General features: G+C 37.4%; 1 protein-coding gene across 1 annotated transcript in view; it reads left to right on the forward strand.

Annotated features, from left to right (window-relative positions):
- The window catches only part of NDUFS4 (NADH:ubiquinone oxidoreductase subunit S4), a 47709-nt gene that overhangs the window by 244 nt on the left and 22348 nt on the right, over positions 1 to 25117 (forward strand). The window contains exon 2 of the mRNA XM_039709832.1: positions 20548 to 20626. Coding sequence (XP_039565766.1) covers positions 20548 to 20626 — 79 coding nt within the window. The remainder of the gene's footprint in view (positions 1 to 20547; positions 20627 to 25117) is intronic.

Genomic DNA, 25117 nt, shown 5'->3' on the forward strand with positions numbered 1-25117 from the left:
TGGGCCGGGGGAGCCGCGTAGGGCCCGAGGCGGGCGGGGGGCGGCCAGGCTGGCAGCGGGCGCCGGGCCCGGCTTCCTCCGTGTGAGCCCGTGCGTGTCTTTGCCCGTGTGCCCGTGCGTGTCTTTGCCTGCTCCTGTCTGTGGGTGCGTGTCCTTGCCCGTCCTTGCTGCCTGCCTCGCGGTGACCGCCCGCCCGATGTGCTTGCGGTGCCCGGGGGTCGGGTTCTGGTGGTCACGGCCTCGCTGCTGGGGAGCGAAACTTCGCCAGCAGTCTTCCCAGAAATTTGCACTCCACTACATTATTTTCTGTTGTGTTGCCTTCCCTCTCCTTCCATTCTTCGAAACACGTTGCCTTTTTCAGAGGATGAATTTTTTTTTTTTTCTGATTTCTTAAAAATAATATTGGAAATGGCTTTATAATCTTAGGTAGTACTTTGTTATTTGTTTCTTTAATGCGGAGACCTTTTTTAGAAGTCCAGTACGTGATCCATCCAAGAGTTGAAGATGCATTCATGTTGTTACTTTTGTGCATCTCACAGGCCCAAGGCTTGTGTAAGACCCCAGACTAATCAGAACAAGTAATGTAGCTACATTATTTAGTCCATGTCTGTGTCTTTAGTTGTGATTTGGAGGGTTTGCTTTTTGTGCTCTTTAAGTCTTTACATGTTAACAGATACAGGTTAGTTCTGGTAATTTTCTTTAATCTTTGGGGGTTTTTAAATATGTGTATCTATGTGTGTGTGCATGTAGAAACACACAGAAAACTGTGTATACACACAGAGAAAGAACTATACCTGTGCTATTTTTGCACTTTTTAAAAATCTGATTATAATTGGCTACTGCTGCGTTCTCCCTCCTAAAATGGCACCTGTTTTATGGTGTTGAAGGTTAATTGTCAGTCTCCTAAAAATGCTTTGAAATCTGTGGGTATGAATTTAGGAGTTCCTCTACATTAATCCAGAAACTTAATGTTCATGTTCAGCTGTTTCTTTTTGCCCTTTTATTCCTCTGGTGTTGACAGAACTGTTGCCTGTACCGTGTTGTAAATTGCATCAGTCAAGGGATTCAGGCTAAAAATTGTTTTGTTTGTTTGTTTTAAAGTCTTACCATTCTACATTTCAAGTAGTTATTTCAGAAAAAAAAATAGTAGGATGTAGCAGGGCTGGGTATGAGAAGCATGGAAATATGAGGTAGGTACACTTCAGTTGGTATTTCTTCCTTGAAACAGTGTGTTAGATTCCTTGCTTGCCACAGAGAGTGAGGAAAAATTAGTGTCCCGTAAGAGGGATGTTGAGGACCTTGGCCTGGGTGGGACTGAACCTTATGCTTCACATTCTGTGGCACGGTGACATGATCATAGGTTGGCAGGTTTCTTGGAGAAGAGGGAGAGCATTATGAGTTTCTCTTAAAGTTTTGTACACAGCTTTGTAATCCGTGTTGTTAGGACAATAAATTTTCCATGGAATAAGGAAGAGATGCTTCAGAATAAGATGGTTTTGGCAGTATGAGGAAATGCTTAGGACTGTAATTTATTGCATAAGTTTTGCAAAGTAGTTATTTTCTGGCTAGGTAGGCACTGAAACTTAAATATTTTCACAATTGCTGTTTTATATAAAAAAATATTTATATGAAATTTTATTTTTAACTAGCCTGTGTAGTCTCTCTACTTGGGAGTGAGAATCAACATACATAATTACAGAAAAGGATTTAGGGTTCTATTTAAATTCAAAATGTCTTCCTACAGCTCATAGTGAGGTGATAAATCAGATGGAAGTAGACAGGAGAAAGTGTATCTCTTACTTTTTTACTTTGTTTCTTGTATGCAGCTGTTTTCTTTTGCTACATACTGTATCTTTCATGCAGGGCATGTAACCCTTTGTATTTAATCAGAAACCTAGATAAATTTCAGTATACAGATACATGCCTCAGAATTTGACAGTGTACAAGTCCCATTTTTAGCCTTAGTGTCTCACATCTCCTGACCCACAGAACTGAACATTTACCAAAGACCACTTAAGCTTGTTTTGCAGTTGAAGTGATCAGCAACTATGCAAAAGACTACTTCTTTGAGAAGCCAGTAGTTTGCTGCATATCTTGCAATTGGATATATAAATCGTGCAATGCTGGTTTCCTTTCAGAAAAGTATTTTGACAGATGCAATTTGGTACAATCAGTCTCTTTGTTTTGAAATATTTTTCTGTCTAATTTGCTAGTGGAGTAATCTCTGTAATTGTCAAACTGTAGAAAGAATGTGTTATAACCAGTATGCTAGATTTGTTGTCTTTAAGTGAATACAGGTGTTACCAATAGTAAAAATTATTGGTGTTCTTAGGAGATGGCCAAAGATTCTGGAACTGTCAACTGTGAGGGCATTTGAATGACTGTTATATCACTCCAGTCCTATACTTTTGTTTACTTAGATTCAGAGTAAAGTTTGGCTATTTGGTAAAACTTAACGCAAGTTTCATGTTACTTGCTTAAATTAGGTTGTGAGAGTAATATAGTGTACTGTTTGGACTGTAGGATTAAATTTTAAGTATACAAGATGTAGTTTTATTTGCAGTGCATTTTTATGTAGATTTTTGAGTGTCAAGCTTCTTACAATGCTCTAGTTTTCAGAAGTTCAATTAAATAATAATGTGATCACTTTCCAAGAGTTACAGGAGGGAGTCTGTTCTGATTTCTGTTGGTGATACTTGGTTCTTAGAAATTTTATGACATCATCTTGCACAAATACTGCTTTTATTGGGATGTATTTAGGCACTTTAACGTACACATGCCCAAGCTGCCCAATGATTCTAAACTGATATTTGTTTTTTCTACAACATGGACATAATTGTTCAGTCTGAAATTAAGAGAACAGGCAGCAACATTGCTCATATCTTTATGAAATCCCGAGTGCTTTTTTAAAAATCACTTAAGTGGTGGTTACTGAGTCCTTCATTATTTTAGCCTAATAGCTATCAGCAGATATTTGAGCTGATTGAGAAAGTGTCTCCTTTGCTTAAATCATATTTTGAAGCTTTCATACTGTAAGATCTGTGAAGTTTTCAGGAGACTTGAAATTATGTTGAACATGCTCTCACTAGTTTGAACTAAAAGATTGCAGTGTTTCCTTGCATTAGAAATATGGACAGTTGAACCTGGAAGAGAAAACTTTGAACAAATTCCTGCTGAAGCGGGAATTGTATATTTGTTTCCAAGCCACTTCAGAGTGTTTCTGAGAAACCCTTTCTGTCACAATATATTGGAGTCAGAATTAATTTCTGTTGCTGTAGCAGAATGTTTTGTGTGTAGGTGTAGTATAGCCACACACTCTCTACATTTCATGATAATGAATTTTTCATGTCACTTTATAGTGGTTTTTCAAAATGTGTTACCTTCCTCTTGTAATGCTGTTGTAAAGACTCTGAGTAACAGCAAATGTTTTGATGGTTCATCATTGTTAGGGGTTCAGGAGGATGCCCATGCACAGAAAACTCAGGACACAGTACGAATTGCAAGGCAAGTCAATTTCATTAGTCACTTTTGTATAAATACATACCAACCCCTGGATGTTTGAGAAGCTACTGAGAAGGAGATGGAGCATGGTGCTCAGACAGGGGGTGCAGGTAGGCTGTGCACCTTCAGGACATCCCCTGGATGAAAACTGCATGCATCATGTTCTCCTCTCCCGTTGATCCCAGAACCACCCCCTATATCACATCCTCAGGAGTGGCCAGTTTCAGCATCATCTCACGCAGGGCCAGCACATGAGATGAGGCCATAATGGCCCATGATCACACCTCCATGCCAACAACGGTTTTATTGTGTGCTGTTCCACTTTCACAGGATGAATCCCACAGGTGACTGATACGTAGTTTCATTACTGAAGGTTAGTCTTACCAACTAACCATGACGTCTTTTACATTATCCTATCCATCTCTACAACAGCAGACCAAATACGGCGGGCCTTACACCTGTCTTCTGTCCCTGACACAATCATAAATGGATATCTGAGGTTATGAAAGTAAAGAATTATGGACACTTGTGTATTACAAAGCCTGTTATTCAATAAATTCTCAAAAAATTGAGGAAATCTGGGATGCCATTTACATCTCAGTTTTCAGTTACTGTCTTTATATAAGCAGCCTTCCCCCTCAGAAAATGAGGGAGAAGCCATTTTTGTGGCAAAATAAAGGACTTCTAAACCAGAAAAAACTCCTGTCTTAATTTTTATCCTGTCCTTCCATGAAAAATAGAGAAAATGCTTACTAACTTTAAAAAAAAATAATTCTGCAAGATAATAGCTCACTGTTTTGTGCTATTGTTTGGTTGTGTTTGGTTTTTCTTCCTTCTTGAAATAATATTGATGATTTTGTTGCATGTCAATACCAAAGCACGTGCTAAAATACGGCTTAGTAGACTTCGCGGAGCTAGGTCTGGGTAGAGCAGAGAGCTGTTTAAAGTTGTACAAAGCCCTGACCGAATCTGGCTAATAGAAACACTATTTCGCCAGTGTTAGTGGTAGCCAGTGTGAGATTTTTGTCAAGTCTGGAATAGGTAGCATGTTGCAGAAGTTGTATTATTTATTATTTCATCCATCTGCAATACATGTCTGCTGTTTCCTTTATACCACACAATATATAAAAGTGCATGTGGTGTTGTCAGACTCAGACACATCAGAAGCTTTGGTTTTCATTAACAGAAAACACAGTTCTGTATCATTAATCTTTGTTAAAATTATTTCCAGTGACTGATATAATCTGCGTAGAGAACCTGGAATAAAATTTAAGTATCAGGAGAAAAAGGAGTCTTTTTGCAGTCTTGCCTTAGCTGTATGAGAGATGTTTATAGATAGTTTCATCTTGGTTATTCACCAGGAAAAAAAAGGTGTGTTTGGCTTTTAAAATACTTATTTGGCTGGAATTTTACCATTTTATCTTAAGTATGTATTTTGGTTGTAACGCATATCGGAGCAAGTACAGCGAGTCGCAGTATTTTACAACATAATAGCACTGGAGCAAACTGAAATCTGGAATAAAATTCCAGCAGGTTTTTTTTTGCTTGTGAGATTATGATGACATGGAGCATTGGAGAGGACTTGAGGTGAAATACATGGAGAAACAAATGGCCATAGACAAGGGGAGAAAAAGATGAAATCCACTACAGTTCATACACTTAATGAGCATGAGTTTAAAAACAAAACTCTGGTATCAGTGAGTGTTTTGGTCTTGCAGACACCCTGAAGCCATAGGAGTAGGGGTAGGGAGTAGGTATGGGAGTAGTTTGGCCGTAGGTATTTATTGTATCCAAAGTGCATAATTTCTTTAAAAACAAATTCTTTTGACTTTTGTCCACACTGTTCAAACAGTGATTATGTGGTTAACAGAAGTTCTAGGAGCCGAGTCTTGCCTGTTCACTGTGACCAAAAGCAATATTAGTGGTTATTTGTTATAGTCACAAGTCTTTTGATGATGGCTTGTGTCTGACTCTTGTGAAGGACAGCCCTCTTTCCACAACATTTTTGAGTGCTTTGAGGAAGAGAAGGGGAAATTTCTGGCAAGTAGGATGACTTCAGTCCCTTTGCAGTATTTTATGTAGTATCTCAAAGCTGCTAATCTTTCATTACTTGAGTAGTTGCAACAGGATAATTTACTCATGTGTGTTGTATTCGTGGGTATGCACCGTTATTAAGATATCAAAATTACTATGGTGAACCAGAATGGTGTCTTAGATTTCCTGCTTTTGCCTTCTCTGTTTGGCTTTATTGGAAGTAGCGTGTAGGAGTGCTCCTTGTTTCTTTTGGAGTAGAAAGAGTAAGCCTTGGAAGGCCCCCATGGAGTAATGAACATGTTGGATTTAGTGAAGCATGGGAGCAGTAGGATGTTGTTGTCAATGTGAACAATTTCATCACAATAAAAAAGTGAGAAATACCATGTATTGTGTAGCTTAGTGGTGAACTCAGATTAATCTCAATTGAGTCCTTAAAGTGTATGGGATTCCTGTAATGTTTGTGAAGTTTACGTATTTTTAGTATTCTGAAAATAGAGGAGGGAGAGGATGGATAGAAAGATGTGCAAGTAAGAGGGGCAGATAGGAAAAAAAAAAGTTTGGGAGAGCCAAAGTTAGAGAAGAGGGCAAGGAGGAGATGTCTTGTTCTGGAAATGACTGTTTTTATAATGTATTTATGGAGAAGTAAGTAGAACAGGCATCATGATAGCAAAATGTTCCTGATAAGGCTTCTTAAATTGCTCTTTCTTACTGGTTATATAACTTGGGGTGACTGATTTTAATTACATTCAGTTCCTTCACTTTTGGAATTGGAAACCCAGAGGGGAGGAATAGCACTTTCCAGAAAGTAAAGGTTAAACAGAGACAATCAGACAGATGTGTAAGGTATATTTTGTTGAAAGATAGCTAGTAAATAAGCAATGTGCTTGCTTCTCCACTGAAATAGTTGAATGCTCTTCTAACCAGTTTTGTGGCAACTAACCATTGTGGGATCAGAACTGTAGCTTGCTTACATAAAGTCTGGCATATTTTTAAAAAAGCATTGTTACATGTGATAATAACTTTTTCAAAAATTTACTGATTTGAGAACCTAATAGTCTTCTCTCTACTTAGAAAACAGCCCAGTGGAGATAGAATTAAATGCCCAAAAGTGCACCAAAACAAAAAGCAAACATACTATCCCGCAAAAAAGCTTTTGAGGGTAGAGGTGAAATTTGTTGGCAATAACATCTTAAAACAGAAGGACATAATGCTTTCCTTTTGGGACTAGACAATTTAAAATAGAATCTAACACTGCATTTGAAAAATGACCCTTGATTTCAAGAAAATCCCTCAAACATTTTTATGGAAAAGACTTTCATGTTGGTATATCCTAATACCAAATATTTGATGTCTCAAAGTTTGAGTAATCTGTTTGTAGAACTTGTTGCACTAAGTTGAACCACATTTTTTTGTCAAATAAATTAATCAATATAAAGATTATGAAATACCATATGGATACATAAGGAAAGGAGATAATTATGCCAACTGTCAATGGACAGTGTTTTAAATCTGTTAGTAAAGCAATAAAATTTGCTTTATTGATGTAGGTTTAATATAACGTGTTCAACAGATTTAACTTACAGTGGAAAAATACAGCTATTTGGATTTTAAAAATTACTTTGATTTTGTCTTAGTGTAAGTTTGATTATTTTGACTCAACTGACCTTAAAAGACCTCAGTATTGTCTGTCTTAGATGAAATTGACTGTTTTAAGAGACTGAAATGCTGAGTTTTATAGTTAGCACGGAAGCATGAACCTACTCCCAACTACTTTTTTTTAAAAACCCCAAGTTTAACAAGTCCTATTTTATACTAATAATTTAAGTAAAATTGTATGATCTTTAATAGCTAAATGTTTTATATGCTTTACCCTTGTGTAGGTTTTCATTCTTACAATAATACAGTGGATTTTGCTACATTTAAAAAATTATTTTGTAAGCATTTTACTCTGAGTCTATTAAAAATATACCTCTGAACTGTCTTAAGATCGCATCCTTTTTTTTTAATGAAAGAAATCTATAAACTAGCAGGAGGCAAGGTGAACAGTTCACATTACCTTCTTTATAATGTGTGTTTTCATATTTCCTAGGAGATTAATGGCATTATTTCTGTCTGAGTTTCAAAGGGCAGTTGTTGTCTCCTGGCAGTATAGTAGTATGTTTAGGTACTATTTACTTAGCTTTTTCTGGCTGCAGTAGTTTCAGTCTGAATCTTCCCTTGACCCATAACTGATGTTGAAGAAGTGAAGTAACTTCTGACTCAACTAGAGTCTGTAGGCAGCTCCAGAATGTGTGTGGGCAAACAGTTCTTGCAGCTGCCTATTACTGGGGTCTTAACATGAAAGAGTTCATAAACAAGTCCTGTTTCTTTTTTTAAAGTCAGACTGTATGTATTTGATGCAAATATTTTTAGACCTTTTATGAATATTTATTTTAAATGTGAACACCTCTGACATTGTCACTTGTGATCAATCTATTGAAGTAATCTTCTGCTAAATGTTAATGAAGTAATGCACTAAGTGTTAGTGATGCCATTTATATTGAAGTCCAAACTAAAATTTTGTTGCAGATGATAGCTATTGAGTTTTTAATCTTTTTTTATAGATTTCAGTAGTGTTAAGGTAAGATTTTTATGGATATTGCATTTTCAGAAGTTACCATGTATCATCCTTCTGCTGTATTTTAAATGAAGGGTAAAAGCAGAAAGCTCTTCATGCAGTAGCTTTGACTACTCTGGCATGTATTCAAAGAGTATTTGCATCTGCTGCGTAAGTCATGGGGAGTAAAATTCTTCAAGAGTGATATTTTTTCATATGCAAGTGTTTGTGCCTACCAGAGAAAGAGACAAATAATGTGCATGTTGTCTGGTTTGCTTTTAAGGCACCGGTGTTGCCTTAAGACTTTAGAAAAGCATGAGTAATATCAATACTTGCAGTCTCCTTTTAGAGAGAGAGCTAACAGCTAATTGGATAGTAAGAATATGAAAAGTAAAAAAGAATAGTACTAGTGGAGGAGGAGAGGAGGTTTACAAGGATCAGTGTACAAGTTAACACACAAATAGGGTAACTGATGTGGTTATTTTTATTCTCAAAGGTGAGTTCTCAAAAATGCTTCTGAGGTGTGTTTACATTAATAAAGAATGACAGATGCATATAAAATTAAATCAGATAATTATGGAGAAACAGAGCATTAAAGTTTTCTTTGAATGTAGACTTCATTTATGTAGCTTGGTAGTTTCATTATATTTCTCTTGAAGCATACAATAATTTGTCCTTCATCAGTTTAAAGAATTATTGTGCCAAGATTTCAGATGCTGATGCAGTATGCAAAAGAAAGGAAGGGTTTTTTTTCCTAGCTAGTGCCATTGTTGCTTGCACTGGTGTGTAGAATAGGAGTTAAAGTTTTGGTGTTAAAGTTTTTTTCAAAACTCCCATGGGAGACACATAGGTTGCTTACACTACAGCCAACCATTTGTTTTCATCTCAAGACAGATGTGTATTGTAGAAGGTATTTAATCATGCTGGTACCCACAACTAAAAGCTTGTGTGGTTAGTATCATTTTAAAACAAGGTAAGATTTAAAATCAGTTATTATAGAGAGACTACATAAAAATTAAGTCCTTTGCTTTGGTTGCAATATGAGGCTGAAAATCAAGTGCAGATAAATAGTCTAGACTGGAAAAAAACAGTATTGTATTTTATTTGATAGGAATGAATGACAAGTAAAGTGTCAATGAGCATCAAAGGCTGTCTACTCCAGAAGGTAAGGCAAGCTGGAAAGTGAGGGTGACCCCAGCAGGGACAGTGCACTTACTGACCAGGGCAAGAGCCAGGACCAGGGGTGGAGGTGGCCTAAGGATGCCACTTACTCAAGGGCTGAAGACCCAGAGCTGAGCTTTTAAATGCAACTCCAGGGCCGTAGGCAGGGGATGTCATGAAGGCCCTGTATGCGGCTGGTCATGGCCATTAAGACCTGGTGCCCTTAGTGTCCTGATGCGTGGTCTGAGAGAGTTTGTCTTCAGACTGTCAGTGTTAGAGCGCTTGACAACTCAGACTATATTCTTGCACGTAAGGTGGCACCACTGGTGTGTCTTCTCTGTGTGTAACTCAGTAGTCAAAAATTTATTGAAGTATCATGGAGGTTTTTCTCCTCAGAGCTATATAAGGACCATGTGGGCTGACAGATCAAGTGGTGTGACTAAGGTGTGTGACATGGAGCGTAGCTAAGGTACATGATAACTGAGGAATGGCAGCAGTTCAAAGGGGAATTGAGGACAAAAGCTTAGTGTCAGAAAGGAAATTGAAGAGAAAGGTAGCTGAGACAAGGCAAAGTTCACAAAGCAAATGTGAAATTAAATAATGAAAGAAAATATTACCTAAATTATCCCATTCTCATCTAAAACAACTCCTAAGAGCATACAGTTTTGAAAAGAAACCTGTATGTCATGTTCCATTTGTAAAGCGTTTGGCTTTCTCTAACTGGCTTGTACTACAAATGTTAATATATAGCTGTTAAAGGCAGTTTGTCATAGCTGGCCAACAGCTAAGGCTTATTTGCCAAATAGCTTATTTGATGCTATTATATTATATGCTCATTATAAACCAAGATGTAGTTTTCCAGTAACACTTTAAAGGATTCCTTTTTGTGTTGTAGTTTACGGTTCAAGTGTTTGAGAATATTAAATAAGAAAGAAGTTGTCTTTTTTTTAATTTATATATATGCTATGTTTTACAGGCCTTAGATTATTAGAATAAGAATTAATTAAGCCAGTAAATGCAGTCAGATTGAAGGGCTAAATGAGTAGGAGTGGATAGGGGTGAAATACAGGACCATGCTATGCCATAAACCAGTTTGCAAACACAGAGGAATCTTTACTCTGTTTCTCTGTTTAATGTTAACATGATTCAAAGACTCTTTTTCAAAATGCACAAAATAAGACAGAGGTGGGATGTGGAACATTAGCTTCATTCCTCACAGTTTTGAAATGAAACCCTTTGACTTTTGTTGTTCCTTTATAAAGAGAGCACAGTTTTTAGTTTTGTCAAGTTCTGTGAATGCCTGAATGTGTGTGTGTGTGGGGAGGTTGACATTTAGAAAACACAAACAAAGCAAATGTGTCACCTGGGTATTTTGTCTTTACACCCTACACAACTTTTCTCTCTTCTTTCTTAACTTTATTAGGCTTTCTAACTAGAGAATGTAAATTTAGTTGATAGTTGATATGGGCTGTGCAACATTTCTAGTATTATTTGTCTTCCAACTAACTTGCCAGTAAGTTTCTGATTCTCAGTAGCCTGCTGCTTTCAGATTGTGAACTGAGAAAATTCCTAAGATTAGGTGTTTGAGTTTGGAGAGTAGTGTGTAATGAAATGCTTTATTAGCAACTGTACTAAGGCGGCAGTAATTCAGAGTTCCTGTGACCTGATAGCAGTTGGACATCTTAAAAATTACATATTATATTGCTCTAAATGTAGTATACATGGTCTCCTTTCATAATGAGTTCTTCTATTTCTACAACAAAAATGTTTAAATAATTTTGAGTAATTTTGTCCTCGCTCCAAAGCGTTTCTAATCTGTTTTTTGTAATCTGTCAGAGACCACTGGTATGCTCTGAGTCATGTGCATGTGAGGGTCAGGGAGCACTGACATGACTTTTTTTAGAAGTTTAGTTGCAAGTAATGACTCAGTTTGCATTTAAGCACTTCAAGAAATGTTTTGATACCAGCCTGGGACTTGCAGAGAGCTGTTTCAGGATGTCCAGCTGTTGCTTGTGAGTGTGTTGACTTGAACCTTCAGGCTAGCTCTGTGGATTTTTGTCTGAACGTTTCCTCAGCTTGTTTGCATTGTGCATATGCTCAAAATCTCGAAAGACACCAGCTCTACAGGAGTGACTGAACTGGCCTGGGCATACAGTCTGCCTCATGTGGAGCCCTCTGAAGGACTGGTCTTTGTTGTGCACCCAGTCATGTCACCTCAGTTAGCTGGCTGCTCAAATGGGCCCTGTTTGAGTCAGGGAAAGTGCAGGCTTGGTACTAGGTCAAAGCTAACCTTCTTTATTATGTCTTGACTGCAAGAAAGCTGATTAAATGAAGAAAACTGGTGGAGGGCAACTCATGTTTTTGCAGAACTAACTTGTGTGCTGAGGAATTCACTGGGTGCAAGGGTGGATATAGTGCTCTGGGCCTGTGGTAGTTCTGGAAGGACCATTTCTTTACATTGTTAGTGGTTCAACTTGTTTGAATATAGTAGGTCAACAGCATTTTCTCACCTGTGGGATAATTAAAGTAGAATCTAAAAGAAGTAAAATTATATTATTTTCTATGTGATGACATATTCTCTATTTGCAAGTGTTACTAATTTAAAAGAATTATAGAGTATTCTGGGTTGGAAGGGATCCACAAGTATCAGTGAGTCCAGCTCCTGGCCCTGCACAGGAGGGGTCACAGTACATGCCTGAGTGCCTTGTCCAAACACCTCTTGAGCTCTGTCATGCTTGGTTCTGTGACCACTTCTGTAGAGAGCCTGTTCCAGTGCCCAGCCACCCTCTGTGTGAGGGACCTTTTCCTGATATCCAGCCTAAACCACCCCTGACACAGCTTCATGTTGTTCCCTGAAGTGCTGTCGCCACAGAGATCAATGCCCCGCCCTCCACGTCCTCTCACAAGGAAGTTGCAGATTGCCATATGGTCTCTCTTCATTCTCCCTCAGGCTGAGCAGACCAAGCTGCTTCTCATGTGGCTTCCCTTCAAGACCCTTCAACACCTCCTTGGCCATCCTGTGGGCATTCTCTAATAGCTTTATGACCTTCTTATAGGGGGATGCCCAAAAGTGCCCCCAGTGCTTGAGGCGAGGCCACCCCAGTGCAGAGTAGAGCAGGACAATCCCTTTGCCCGGCTGCCTATGCTGTCCCTGATGCCCCCAGGACAGGCTTGGCCCTCCTGGCTTCCAGGGCACTGCTGGCTCGTGTTCAGCTTGCCATGGACCAGAAGCCCAGGGCCCTTTCCAGGCTCTGTCCAGCCTCTCATTCCCCAGTCTGTCTGTACATCCAGAGCTGCCCCATCCCAGATGGAGAATCCAGGACTTGCCCATGTTAAATTTCATCTGGTTTGTGATTGTCAGTCTTTCTGATTGTTAAGATCTCTCTGTGCAGCTTCTCTGCCTTCAACAGCTCCTCCCAATTTAGTGTAATTGTCAAATTTGCTGAGTATCCCTTCCAGTCCTGCATCCAGGTTGTTAATGAAATGTTGAAAGTCTTAGGACCTAAGATGAAGTTCTGTGGAACCCCCTAGTGACAGGTCCCCCGTCTGATGCCACCCCATTCATTGTAACCCCTTGTGCCCAGCCCATGAGCCAGTTCTCACCCATGGCATGATGTGTTTGTCCAGCTGTGAGCTGGACATTTTGTCCAGAAGGATACAGTGAGAGAGAGTATTGAAAGCTTTGCTGAAATCCGGAAAGCTCACATCAGCTGGCTTCTCTTGAGCAACTAGATGTGTTACCTTCTCATAAAAGGAAATTGACAAGCAGGACTGTTCCTTCATGAAGCTGTGCTGGCTGATGGCTGCATTGTCCTTCACGTGTTTTTCAGTAATTCTCAGAATGGTCTTCTCCAAAACTTAGCAGGCACTGAAGTGAGTCTGGCCTGTAGTTTAATATTTGTGAAGGCAGTTTAGCTTAACATTTAGCTTCAAAGTTCCAAACCACAATTCAAATGCTTATTTCCATGTTAATTTAGTACATTTATATAACCATTGCTTCTTTTTGTAAGTTTTGCCTGACAGAAATGCATAGTCAGTTCTTGCCCTGTTTTCCAAACACACAACTAGAAAAAATAATTTATTGCATATGAACTTATTAGCAAGTAAAAGCAGTGTCTTTATATTTCAATTTTTATCATTTCTGCAACTTACTACAGAAATTTCAGTCGTTTGGATAAATAAATTAATACTGCATTCATCCATTTAGAAACATAATTTACTGTTTAACATCATTTTGTAGGCAAAGGAAAAAGTATCATCAGCCAACTTTATCAGAGTGTGAAAATATTATTCATTAATGAGGAACTTTGTTTTCCTCCAAACATGAAAGTTACTCCTGCAGTTCATACTACAAAATAGAACTATATGTCGCCAGAGGCAGTGTTTAGCACTATAGTCCATATTTTACTTCTGTTGGAAAGTAGTAAGACTAGTAAGTGAAACCGAGTAAAAATAAAATATCATTGACTGTGTTAAGTCATTATCATTTCAACTACAGTAATTACTTAATACTAAGGAAACATTATCCCACTGTGTCTAAATTCATCTCTCACAAGTTTAATTTTGCAAGCTGTCTTTATACAAATACATTATGTTGTTGCTAAATAAAAATATATTTTATTGAATACTGGGATCTGTATTGTATTTGACATTGTATCATTATTTCCTGTGTTTTATGTGCCAGAACTTCATACCGATTTGTATTCAGTCTGTTTAATCACAGTGTATGACTAGGTTGGATGCTGTGGAAGTTGTTAGCTGGTGGTGTTTCTTTTTGTTGTTTTTGTTCAGAATTTAATGTTTTTATGGTGGCTGTACATTCTGAAGGTTATATTATTAGAAATGCAATAATATTACATGCAATAATATTTAAAATGTTGGTTTTCTAAGAATTAAGAATATTCAATCTATTGCATTGTTCATCATGGCTTCTGCATATACATATTCACATTCACTGGTGCCCTGGTCTTTCAGTGTCAAAATACATAAAATATCCTTTAGATTTACTTCTTGATGACTGTCTTCATTTTTAATGTGGTACATGAGGCTTTCTTCAAGACTTTGTTTTACCTATACGTTATGATCTGATTACCTATTTGGTGATACCTGGGTTTTTTTAGCCATATCTCCAACAGTTGACCAAAAGGGGGTGCTAATAGATCAAACAGTCAGATGTGTTGCATAAAGAGGTTAAGGAAGAGTTTTTGTGCAATGGTTTTAAGTCCCAGCTACTGAATTATGTCAGGTAGATACAAGTTTTCACATCTGGATGTTGTGTAACATTCCAGTCACAGCACTGCTCTCTGTGGAAGGCAAATTCATGCCATGTAAATATGGCAGCTTCTTACTATGTAGGGGTTAAGCGGAGGTTACTTAGCAGATATTTACAGTGGTCAGATTTGTTGAGTTTTAGCAGTTGAACACAGATACCCAGAGCAACCAAGTAATACATTCAAGTCAGATGCCTTATTCAGATACCACAAAAGACATCCACTGACCATTTTTTTACTGTTTGGTTGCTTCTGTTCAACGGAAGTTAATGGCTTCAGCAGAGCTGGGGCCTATAACTTCAGAAGGGAAGTGAGGACCTAAGAATCTTCCCTGCAACAAGGAACTGCTATATTCTTATCCCACAGTGGTAAAAAATGGTTGAGAGACCTGATACCATTATGAATATTGTAGTTTTCCAGTAGACTTAAGAACTTCAGTGGCTTCTCAAGCTGGGCCCTTCATTTGTGTAGCAGGGATATGGAAACCATTTGTGACTTTGCTGTAACTACAGATGATGGTGGAAGGGGAATACACACTTACCACGGAAGACGTGGTTAGATCTGTCTTTGTTTCTTCAGGACACATGGTACCTACAGAAAGTTTTGAACTCTACAAAGACATATTTTTCCTGGTAGTCCTCATTAATTCATTCTGTGTTACTGAGCTGATGTAAGAGTTACAAGTATTTAATAAGAAGACTGTGTAGTTTAGTCTTTACCAAGTACCTATTCCTGTCTTCTTTATACAGTGTAAAAGACATTTTACATGTCTAGATTTATTGTGAGACTTTAAAATAACAAGTGGTAGCCATAATATGTCTAGATGCAATGTCCAGTTCTACAGTGCCTCTCTAAAGAACTATGCACAGTGAAAGAAAAAATTACTTTAACCTTTTTAAAATTCCTAACGCTGAGACCCAGAAATATCATTAAAGTATGTTGTTTTGTAGCATATATATATATATATATATATAACAAAGTCTATGCTGAAGTAATCAGATTGGTGGTAAAGAGAAAATATTGGTTAACAATGTTACAGTTTAAATGATCTGTAGAAATTAGTATAATGAAATCATTATAAACTACAGATAATCCTAACTTACAGTAGTAAAATAATGGTAGAAGATCATATAGATCAGGATTGAGCAATTGAGATTCCTAACAAGCATGGGGCAGGGAGAAGATCCTTTTGCAGATATGAATGAAGTGATGTTTAAATGGTGGACTCAGAAGATAAAGGAGCTGCTATACTGTGGGAAAGTATAAGGGCAATCATAAAGGAGAGAGGTGGCTTTTTTTAGTAAACCTTAATTTTAGTTTTACATAATTTTGAAAAGTTTTTGTTTTAAAAGGCGGGCTTTTACAAAAATGTAGGTTTTTACATTTGAATGCCTGTTTCTTCATCACTAACAAGCTTACTGTAAGGAAAGCATTTGGGCATATTCACAACAGAGCTGTGGCCAGCTTGGAGCCTTGTCACACTTTGTTTATTAGATAGTAACCATGAAAGAAGTTCATTTGGTATGTGTTCTGAATAGGTCATTAATGAGTCTATAAGATAGCAAGGTTTATTGTTGCTAGCTACATGTAAAGCTTTCTGTGTAGTTTCTGAAATTCTGAATTACTTAAGCAGTGTATTTGTGATTATTCCAATTATTCTGTGTACAATAATCCTAAATCAGAGTTTGATCAGACTTGGAACAGGGTAGAAGTAGAACTTCATGCTCATAAGGTCTCATCCCAAGATACTTCAACTGGAAAAATAAAAAGCATAAGTAGTCAAAAAGAAGCAAAATGGGGCAATGTATTCCCATATTACTTACCGAGAGAAAGGAAGAAAACAAATTACCTTTCCAGAGGTTAGTAATAGGAGAAAGCAGTAGGATGTTGTGAGAATAGAATTGTTATTCTAGGTGAGGTGTTAAGCTGGGTTTGACTCGATGATCTGGAAGGTCTCTTCCAACCCAGTAATTTTGTGATTTTGTGTGCAAAATATGTTTTTTATACTTCTGCAAGATTATCCATCAGAAAAGCTACGTAAAAGTCAAGGTGGATGTGGGCAAATATTAATAGATAATTTTGTGAGACTTACAGTACTGTACTGTTTGTGAGAATTACTGTACTGTTGAGGATGAAATAAAGGCTCAAGTGTTAAGTGATTTAGATTGCAAATTCATTTAACTTCAAGGTATAATAGATATTATAAAGTTTATACAATTTCTAAGGTGAAGCTTGAGTGATGAAATGATACTTGCCATTTGTGGGAGTTTGAGAAGAGAGCCTTGTGTGAAAGAGGTGTATTTCCTAGTTCTGTCCTCACATTAGTCCCTGACATTAGCTACACACTTGCAATGAAGCCTGTTGAAAATTAAACAGGCATTCTGGGAATCAAGCTACTCTTCCTATTAACTTTCAAATAGCAGTATTTCAGTACATGTGACATTTCAGAGTTGCTGGTTTTTCCAGACTTCATATTACTTTCATATGAGAGATACAACAAATAGAAATATCGTCAGCCTGTCATCTTAAAAGCGCAACTGGTATTTTATGTATTTTCACGTGGAGGTCTGTACTCCACTGGCTTGAGATTCACTTTCCTAGTCCAAAAGCCAGTTTTCAACCGCTCTTCAATTAGGAAGTTCTTAGAAAAAGTGTGTTCTGTCCAACTCATTGCAGCCCAGGGATGGACTGAAGGCAGCTCAGTGAAGAAAGTGTACAAGGTTGCAAATTCCAGTAACAGTTGTGCATTTTCCAGAATTGTGTAGTCAACAGAAATGTCTTTGAAAAATGATGAAGAGGAGAAGTTGACTTAGGTTAGTAAGCCGTCCGTCTGCTTTTGAAGAATAGCTAAAATGTCATGGAGAGCTATAAGGTATGATGCCTTGGTAGTTATCCAGGTTGACAGAGTCATCTCATGCAAAAAGCCAGCTCCCTCTGTGTAAAATGTGGAGGCATCTCAGAAATAGATTCTGCCCGCCTGTAATCTGGTGGGGTTTTTACCCTGCTCTTTATCATGGCATTAGTAAAAACAATGTCTAATGATGTAATGCTGAGTTGAAATAATTTTCAAGGGCATGGCATTTGTAGTTTTTAAAGCTGGTTAATGCTTTTCCAGTTTAAAACAAAACAAGCCACTCTCAACCATGTTCAAACTAAATTGTGCTAAATTTTGTTCATAATTGAATTTATACTACAAGCAAAAGTGTCATTCTGATCAGCCTTTTTACAGCCCTTGCATATCTGAATCTTTACATATTGATCAGACCTTTTCCTGAACAAGCTTCTTCAGAGAACTTCTTGATTCATAGTCTAGATGAGTTTTCTTTAGAGAACGAAAGAATTAAATTGTATATTCCATTGTCTTTCTTTGGACAGACATTAAGTAATGTAGTGAACACTGTATCACATGGAGTTCCGGAATACCTGCAGAATATTTTGACAGTAAAGCTACTGTAGTGGGGGAGAAACTAATTTTTCTGTTAAAATGTTTTTTCCTTATTTACGGTTTAATATTTTTTGACTTTAGCTACTTAAGTCTGGAACAAGTGTAATGCTGCTGTTCAGGGCACTTTTAGGATAACATCTCTCTTGGTGTGTAAGGACCAAATAACAGCCTGTTCTCCTAGTGCTCCAGTATCTCTCTATTCTGTTTTTATGATGTCTTATTTCACATGTGCAAGTTAAAAAATACTAGCTGTGTTGAGCCAGAAACTCTGGTACAGAGATTTTGAGCTAACAAAGTAGTTACCTTGAGTATGTGCTTCCTTGCACTTGAAAACTTCTGTATTTTGAAACACAGTAACTTTTCCTGACAAATTTTGTCACTTTAAATAGGAATAGATCTGTCTGTCCATGCCACAGAGTTAGGTGAGTCTATAAACTGTGCTTTGGAGATGTTTTGAAGTTGTTAATGGCAGAGGGAAGATAATTTGTGTTGAAAGTATAGATTTATATTAGATATTTCTTAACTGAACTTTGTTGCAGTTGCCTAGTTTCAGAAGGTTCTCATAGAGAAACCTGAATTCCTGCATTTTTGTTCCGCATTTCTTTAAAATGGCCTTGATCAAATATGGAGCACACTACTCTCTACCTGGATTTCTCCAAGGGTTCTGATATGCTTTGTCAAAGCTTCCTCCCAGAAAAGCTGGTGTGACACAGTCTGGTGAAGTGGTCCATGCAGTGGGTGGGGAACTGGCTGACAGGCAGCATGCAGAGGCTGGTGGTGCCTCGCTCCTTTTCACATTGGCAACCTGTTACAGGTGGGTTTCCCAGGGATCAGCTTTGGGCCCAGAACTGTTTAATTTCTTCATGAATGATCCATGGTGAGATCCTGACAAACCTGATAAAAGTTTGCTGATGATGCCAAACTGAGTGGGGAAGCAGACACTTTGGAAAGGAAATTCACCTTGCAGGAAGACCTAGATGGGCTTGAAGAGTGGGCTAACAAGATCCTTATGAAGTTCAGCAAGAGCAAGTTGCTATTTTTCAACCTGGGAAATCATAATCCAGAACTGCAGCATAGTCAGGGATTTGTCTGACTGGGGACTAGCTCTGGGGTAAGGGACCTCGGGGTCCTGGAGGAATACAGTCTGTCTGTGTGGACAGTTGCTTCTGAGCAAAGAGAGGCAATAGATTGCTAGCTTGCATCAACAAAAGCATAACCACCAGAGGTGAAGAAGTTATGATCCCACTTTTCTCATCACTTGTCAGGCCATACCTGCAATACTTCATGGACAGGCTGGAGAGGGTCCAAAGAAAGGCCATAGAGATCATCAAAGGACAGGGAAGCCTGCCATGTGAGGAAAGGCTGAAAGAACTGGATTGGTTTAGTCTTGAGAAGACTTAGAGGAGACCTTATATGTTCTAAAATATGTTCTAATATTTTAAAAGTTGGTTACACAGAAGGTGGACACTCCTTTTTTACAGCGAGTCGCATGAAAAAGGAGCTAATGATGCAAGTTACTCCTGTTGTAAATTTGGTTAGACACAAGGAAAATTTTTCACAATGTAGTTAAGTCAGTCAGCTATTGGAACAATCTTCCTAGGGAAGTGGTAGGTTCCTCAGTGTTGGACAGTTCAAAGATTCAGCTGGACTGGGTGTTGGGCCATTTTGTCTAGACCATGCTTTTGCCAAGAAAGGTTGAAACAGGTGGTCTTTGAGGTTCTTTTCCAACCTGGTATTCTGTCATGAGGTCAGAGAATTAGGTTTCTTGGCTTGTTTCACCTGCTGTTGCATTACTTTGCCAAAAGATGATTTGTACTCAAAGGGCCTAATCCTGTCATTAGTGACATAATGTAAGCTAAGAGCAAATCTAGTTAATTCAGTGATGTGGAATTGTGTTCTATGTTTCCATATGTATTTTACAGATTTAGCAATTATGCAAGGAGATAAATCTTTCAAATGAATAATCTGACCCAAAATGATTTAAAAATTAAGTAAAATAGTTGTTTTGCCCACTCATAACCTGAAAACTGTGTTTACAGTATCAGATTAGAGTTTGCTTAATCATTTTTTGGATTGTTTTGGGTTTTTTTAATTTGTTAATGTCCTGTTATGAAGTGTAGAATTGGAGCTTTACCATTACAAATAGATTAAGGATTTTTTTCCTCTGATGCCATCAGTTTAAGGATCAGAGTTCCAGAATGCTTGCAGCAGCCTTGTGTTTTTCTGTCTGTTCGTGACAAACCAGCTACTGTACATTCATATAGAGCAGTACAGTCCTTGCCACTGGCAGTCTCTCTGTGACAGAGAGCCTGTAGGCTGACATAAAGTGCAGCCTGTTGTGAACTGCTAAGTGGGAGTCTGCCAAAAACTCAGCAGACAGAACTAATTGGGGAGAAAAAGGATTTTTGTGCCCTCATCTCTCCCTCTTCAATTTTTTTTACAAGACGGATATTGTTAAAGTAACTTGTTTATGTAAGATTTGTCTGCCTCTATTTTCTCATTGCATGAATCATTTTTTAACTTCAAGTCTTGCACTGCAGGTCACTGAGCACTTCCACATGGCGGCTGGCGCAGAACCAAACTCGAGACACGCAACTCATCACAGTTGATGAAAAATTGGTAAGGGTTTTCTACTGAATACTATGATACAGCCTTCAGGGTTATTTCTGCACAATAGGCATTCAGTATGGTATTCTGCGTTCTTCTAGGAAAGCAGTATAAATGTGAACTACAAAGCAACAGTCCTTTATACACTTTTAAAAGTGGAACATCAGTAAAACATAAGTATGTGAACATACTTATAATAACATAATATGGCATTCAACGTGTTAAGCAATGTAAAATGATGAGTACCTTATTTATTATTGTTATATTTTAGTCAAAGACCAGTGTGAGCTGTAATTAATAACAAGTCTGTTCTTTTTGAAGTTTATATATATTTTCTGTGTAGTGAAATTTTACAGAATTTGCCAGCTTCCTGAAATTTTCTTCATTGGTACCCATGATACTGTGTAAAGATATATCATGGAAGATTATTGTTACTATGCGCATACACTCTAGCTTTTGAATATGCATGAAGGTTAGATTACAACTGGAAACAAATGCATAACATTCTTCTGCTAATCAGTAGCAGATCAGAAATTTGGCAATCTTTTCTTGTAACTTCTTCCATAATGTGTGGTCTGTTACTCTAGATGCAACCTGACACTTATGTTTACATTATTCAATAGTATAATTTTTGTAAGACTTCTGGGGGGAATGCATCACAGCAGAAGCATGCCTTTCATTGGTTTGCATATCGCTTTTGGATCTCCAGGAAAACAATGTTCCTATCGTATGTACCAGACAGTTCACTTTGTATGTATCTTTTTTGTAACCCTGAAGCTATATGAACTACCTAAGAAATCTTTGGAATTTATATTTATAAATTGTATATTTGTAATGATATGTACAAATTGAAACAGCTGAAGTTTAACAGGCTGTTGGAAAAAAACCACACTTAAACAGCTCTTTAGGGCTTTTTTCTCTCATGCTTTGTATATAGATGTAGCAAAAATAATTACATGCGAGTAAAAAAAATAATCAGTTACTTCATAAACTTTCTGAATTTAAGAAGTAACAGTATAATCTTAGATTTAAAAATTAAGGAAAAATAGTACTTTGTTCTCACAAATATGATTATCTTCTAGTCTAGTTGCATAATTTGGGATCAGGAAATTTATAGAGATTGTGTGTCACTGTGTAAGTAAGATTGAGCAAGTTAGTAGATGTACATTTTTCTAAATGTACTGTTTTTTAATGTTAAAATACACATATACATACGTATATTTAAATACAGCTTTTATATTGCCTGAAAAGTATCATGTTTCCCTGTTGTGGCCTTGGGTGATGGATACATATGTCTGAAAAGACTACAATGCAAAGGCAGACCCACAAAAAGAAATACTCTTCCATCTTCCATATTGAATTCAAATGTACATTATCCAGAGTTAGTGTTGTATGTTACCCTGTCTAGGTATGAGAGTTTATACTTCCAGTTGAGTTAAAGTTTGAAATTCAGCTATTCAGTTCCCTTAGTGTTAAAAGACTGTATATGGAGTGCATATTTCTAATGTCGTTATATGTTGTTATCAAGTTGAAAACTCTCATATCATATTTGCTGAGGTTTTTTTTTTTCAGATCTCAGCAGCCATTTATAAGGTTTTTTTTTGCTTTGATACATACAATGTATCTAAATTATTTTATCTTTATTTCTTTAAGTGTTAGGTTAAATGTCAGACTGAATAGTGTTTTCTTACAATATTGTGCACATAGGTCCACATTCTAAATGCAAAAATATTTTTTTTTCTTTTTTAGATTATTATAGATTATTATATTATGAAACAAAATGACAGAAAATTAGAAACTTCACTTGTAGATTTCATTAAATTTTGGGAATAGTTTCCATAATATTGTAAATTCATGTTCTTTTAGTACATGAATTTTAGTGGACAAAAATTATATCCTGTTAACAAGGAATATTGTCTCGGGGTTTGATGTGGTTTTCAGCTCTTTCAGCATTAGAAAAAGTTCTCTAGACACCTGTTAAATCTCATTTTAAAGTAGAGTACTATCTTACCTTATTTTAGGTTGCTGCAATGTATTTCCTAATTTTAAGTATGATTAATTACAACCAATTGAAACTAATTTAGCGTATTACATTTTCTGTTAATTAATGTTACAAAGCATAAAACTGTTATTTCCAGGCAAGTTGTATTTAAACTGTACTCTGGAAATTGATGCAATACATTTAAATGAAAAAGACTTATTTTCCATTACAGATTGTTAGAAATCATTAAATCATACTTTGACAGATTTGTCATCTTTGTCATATTTTTCTAATTTTTTTTTAAAGCTGGACATCATCTTATCACCTTTTATTTGCATTTCAGAAGGAGCAAGAACAGGTGGAAGAGGGAATATGGTTATCCTTGTGAGCCACTCTCATCTTGTAACTTACTTTGAAACTGAACTCTTCTGTGACTTGATATTTACAGGGCTGGGAAAGTAATGCTGAGGTTGTTGAAAACTTTTAACTGCATATTGCAGTGGAATTATTGTATTTCCAGTGCTCTTGTAGACTTGGTGTACATGCATATGCTAGAACTGTTCAACAGAATGATTTGGTTCTAGCAGTGTTAAAATATTCCTTGTATTAAGAAACACAAATTAAATAGAAGATGTATGAGCATCCTGAGGTTGAATAATTAGGCATTTCCTTACTGCAGCCTAGACTCTAGTCTGTTGAATACAACAGAAAAATGAGTACTAAGGAAATAGTAGGAAAACCAATAGTTTAAACCACATTCGTCACACTAGAAAAAGGGTGTGTCTCTTTAATGTAAAAGGAGTGAAATGCTGAGCTTATGTAGAATATATCCAAGAAATTATATCTTTGTTTCAGTTATTAGCTGTTTTCAGTGGATACTGAATAAAATAACTTTTAATGAACAGTAAAACCTGAAGAACATAGCATGCAATATGAACAAAGCTCAACAGAAATACAGTTCTTGCATCACATCTTGATTCTCTGGCCACCAATTAAGTCATATTCCAAGAGTCTGGACAAATAGCTGTGTGAAAAGTAGTCTCTCAGGACCCTGCTTGCATTAAGAAATTTGGGCTATAGAGGGCAAAGGCTGTCAGCAGCAAATCTCATTCATGTAATGTTCCAAATGATTTAACAGTTTGTCTGTGTGTTATACATCATTATATCATAATTATATAAAGTTGAAATGGTTTTGCCTGAAAATGGGGATATGAGCTGTTCTAGTTCCTGCAATTTTTTTCAGTTGTTGTGAGTAGGGTGCACCAATACTGTGCATAGCTAAAAGTCATCCAGTTTAGCACGTGTGCTTTAAGCAGGCTTCCCAGTCAGTGCTGGTAAGGCTGTGTTGTGGATATTTAGCCTGGAGTAAGGCACTTTGGTGGAGGTTGCTGTTTGCAGCTGAAAGGTTCTTACAAATATTTGTCAATAAAAGGACTTTTTTACTGGTTGAATGATGATATTTCAAGAATGTTTCAAAATTAGAACTGCTGTCAGAAATTATCTGTTGCATTGCTAAAGCAGAATATTCAACTCATATATATTCCGTAGCTCAATGCAAAAATTATTGTAAAAGCAGTTAGGGCTTGGTCACTGGGGAGTTGTAGTTACCTTACAGATGTTTTTATTCTGTATCAGGCCAAGATAAAATGAGTTGCTGCACAGGATTCAGCATTCCAGGCAGAGCTACGCAGTGCAGTTTAAATGGTACTAAAATAATTTCTTTCAGCGTGGTGAGAACATCTAGGGGCAAACTATTACGAGCATGAAAGGCTAAATAGAATGATGCTGTTAGCATTTCATCATGTGTCCTGATGTTGTCTTGTTGTTACTGCTAGTTAAGCTTTTCTAAGTAATGGTTCAGAACTCTTAGTACTGAGCCCCTCAGTAAAGGACCATTTTCCATCAGACTGTGGACAAACTGTGTAACTCACTGAAGATGACTTGTATAAACCAAACTGGGCATAGAACATCTGACCCTTTATTTGAGGGTGAGCAGTTCATACTTTTGAAAGGGCGCTCAAAATGAGCGTACACTGCTCAGCAGCCTAGGCCAGTGATGTCAGTGTAGATGAAGGAAAGGCCATGATGTCATCTATATGAATTTTAGTAAATCCTTTCCCACATCTTCCTCCTGAAAAAAAAACCTACTCATGGCCCCTTTCACTCAGGGAAAGCCTGGGTGGTCAGGAGTTAAATACTGAAAGGTCAAGTCCAGAGATTGGTGGTGGATGATGTTAAATCCAGTTGGTACCGATGATAAATGGTATTCTGTATTCTCAGTATCAGAGCCAGTCCTGTGTGATATCCGTATTGATGATCTGGTCATGGGATTGAGTGTACCCTCAGTCACTTTGTAGATGCCACCAACTTGAACAGGAGTGTTCATCTGCTGGAAGGTAGGAGGGCTCTGTAGAGGTGTCTGGGCAGGCGGATTGGTGGGCTGGGGCCAATGGTGTGAAGTTCAACAAGACCTAAGTCCTGCTCTTGGGTCACAACAATGCCAAGCAGTGCCACAAGCTGGG

This window comes from Passer montanus, unplaced genomic scaffold (genome assembly GCF_014805655.1).
Source record: "Passer montanus isolate IOZ18808 unplaced genomic scaffold, ASM1480565v1 scaffold22, whole genome shotgun sequence".
In the NCBI taxonomy this organism is placed as follows: domain Eukaryota; kingdom Metazoa; phylum Chordata; class Aves; order Passeriformes; family Passeridae; genus Passer; species Passer montanus.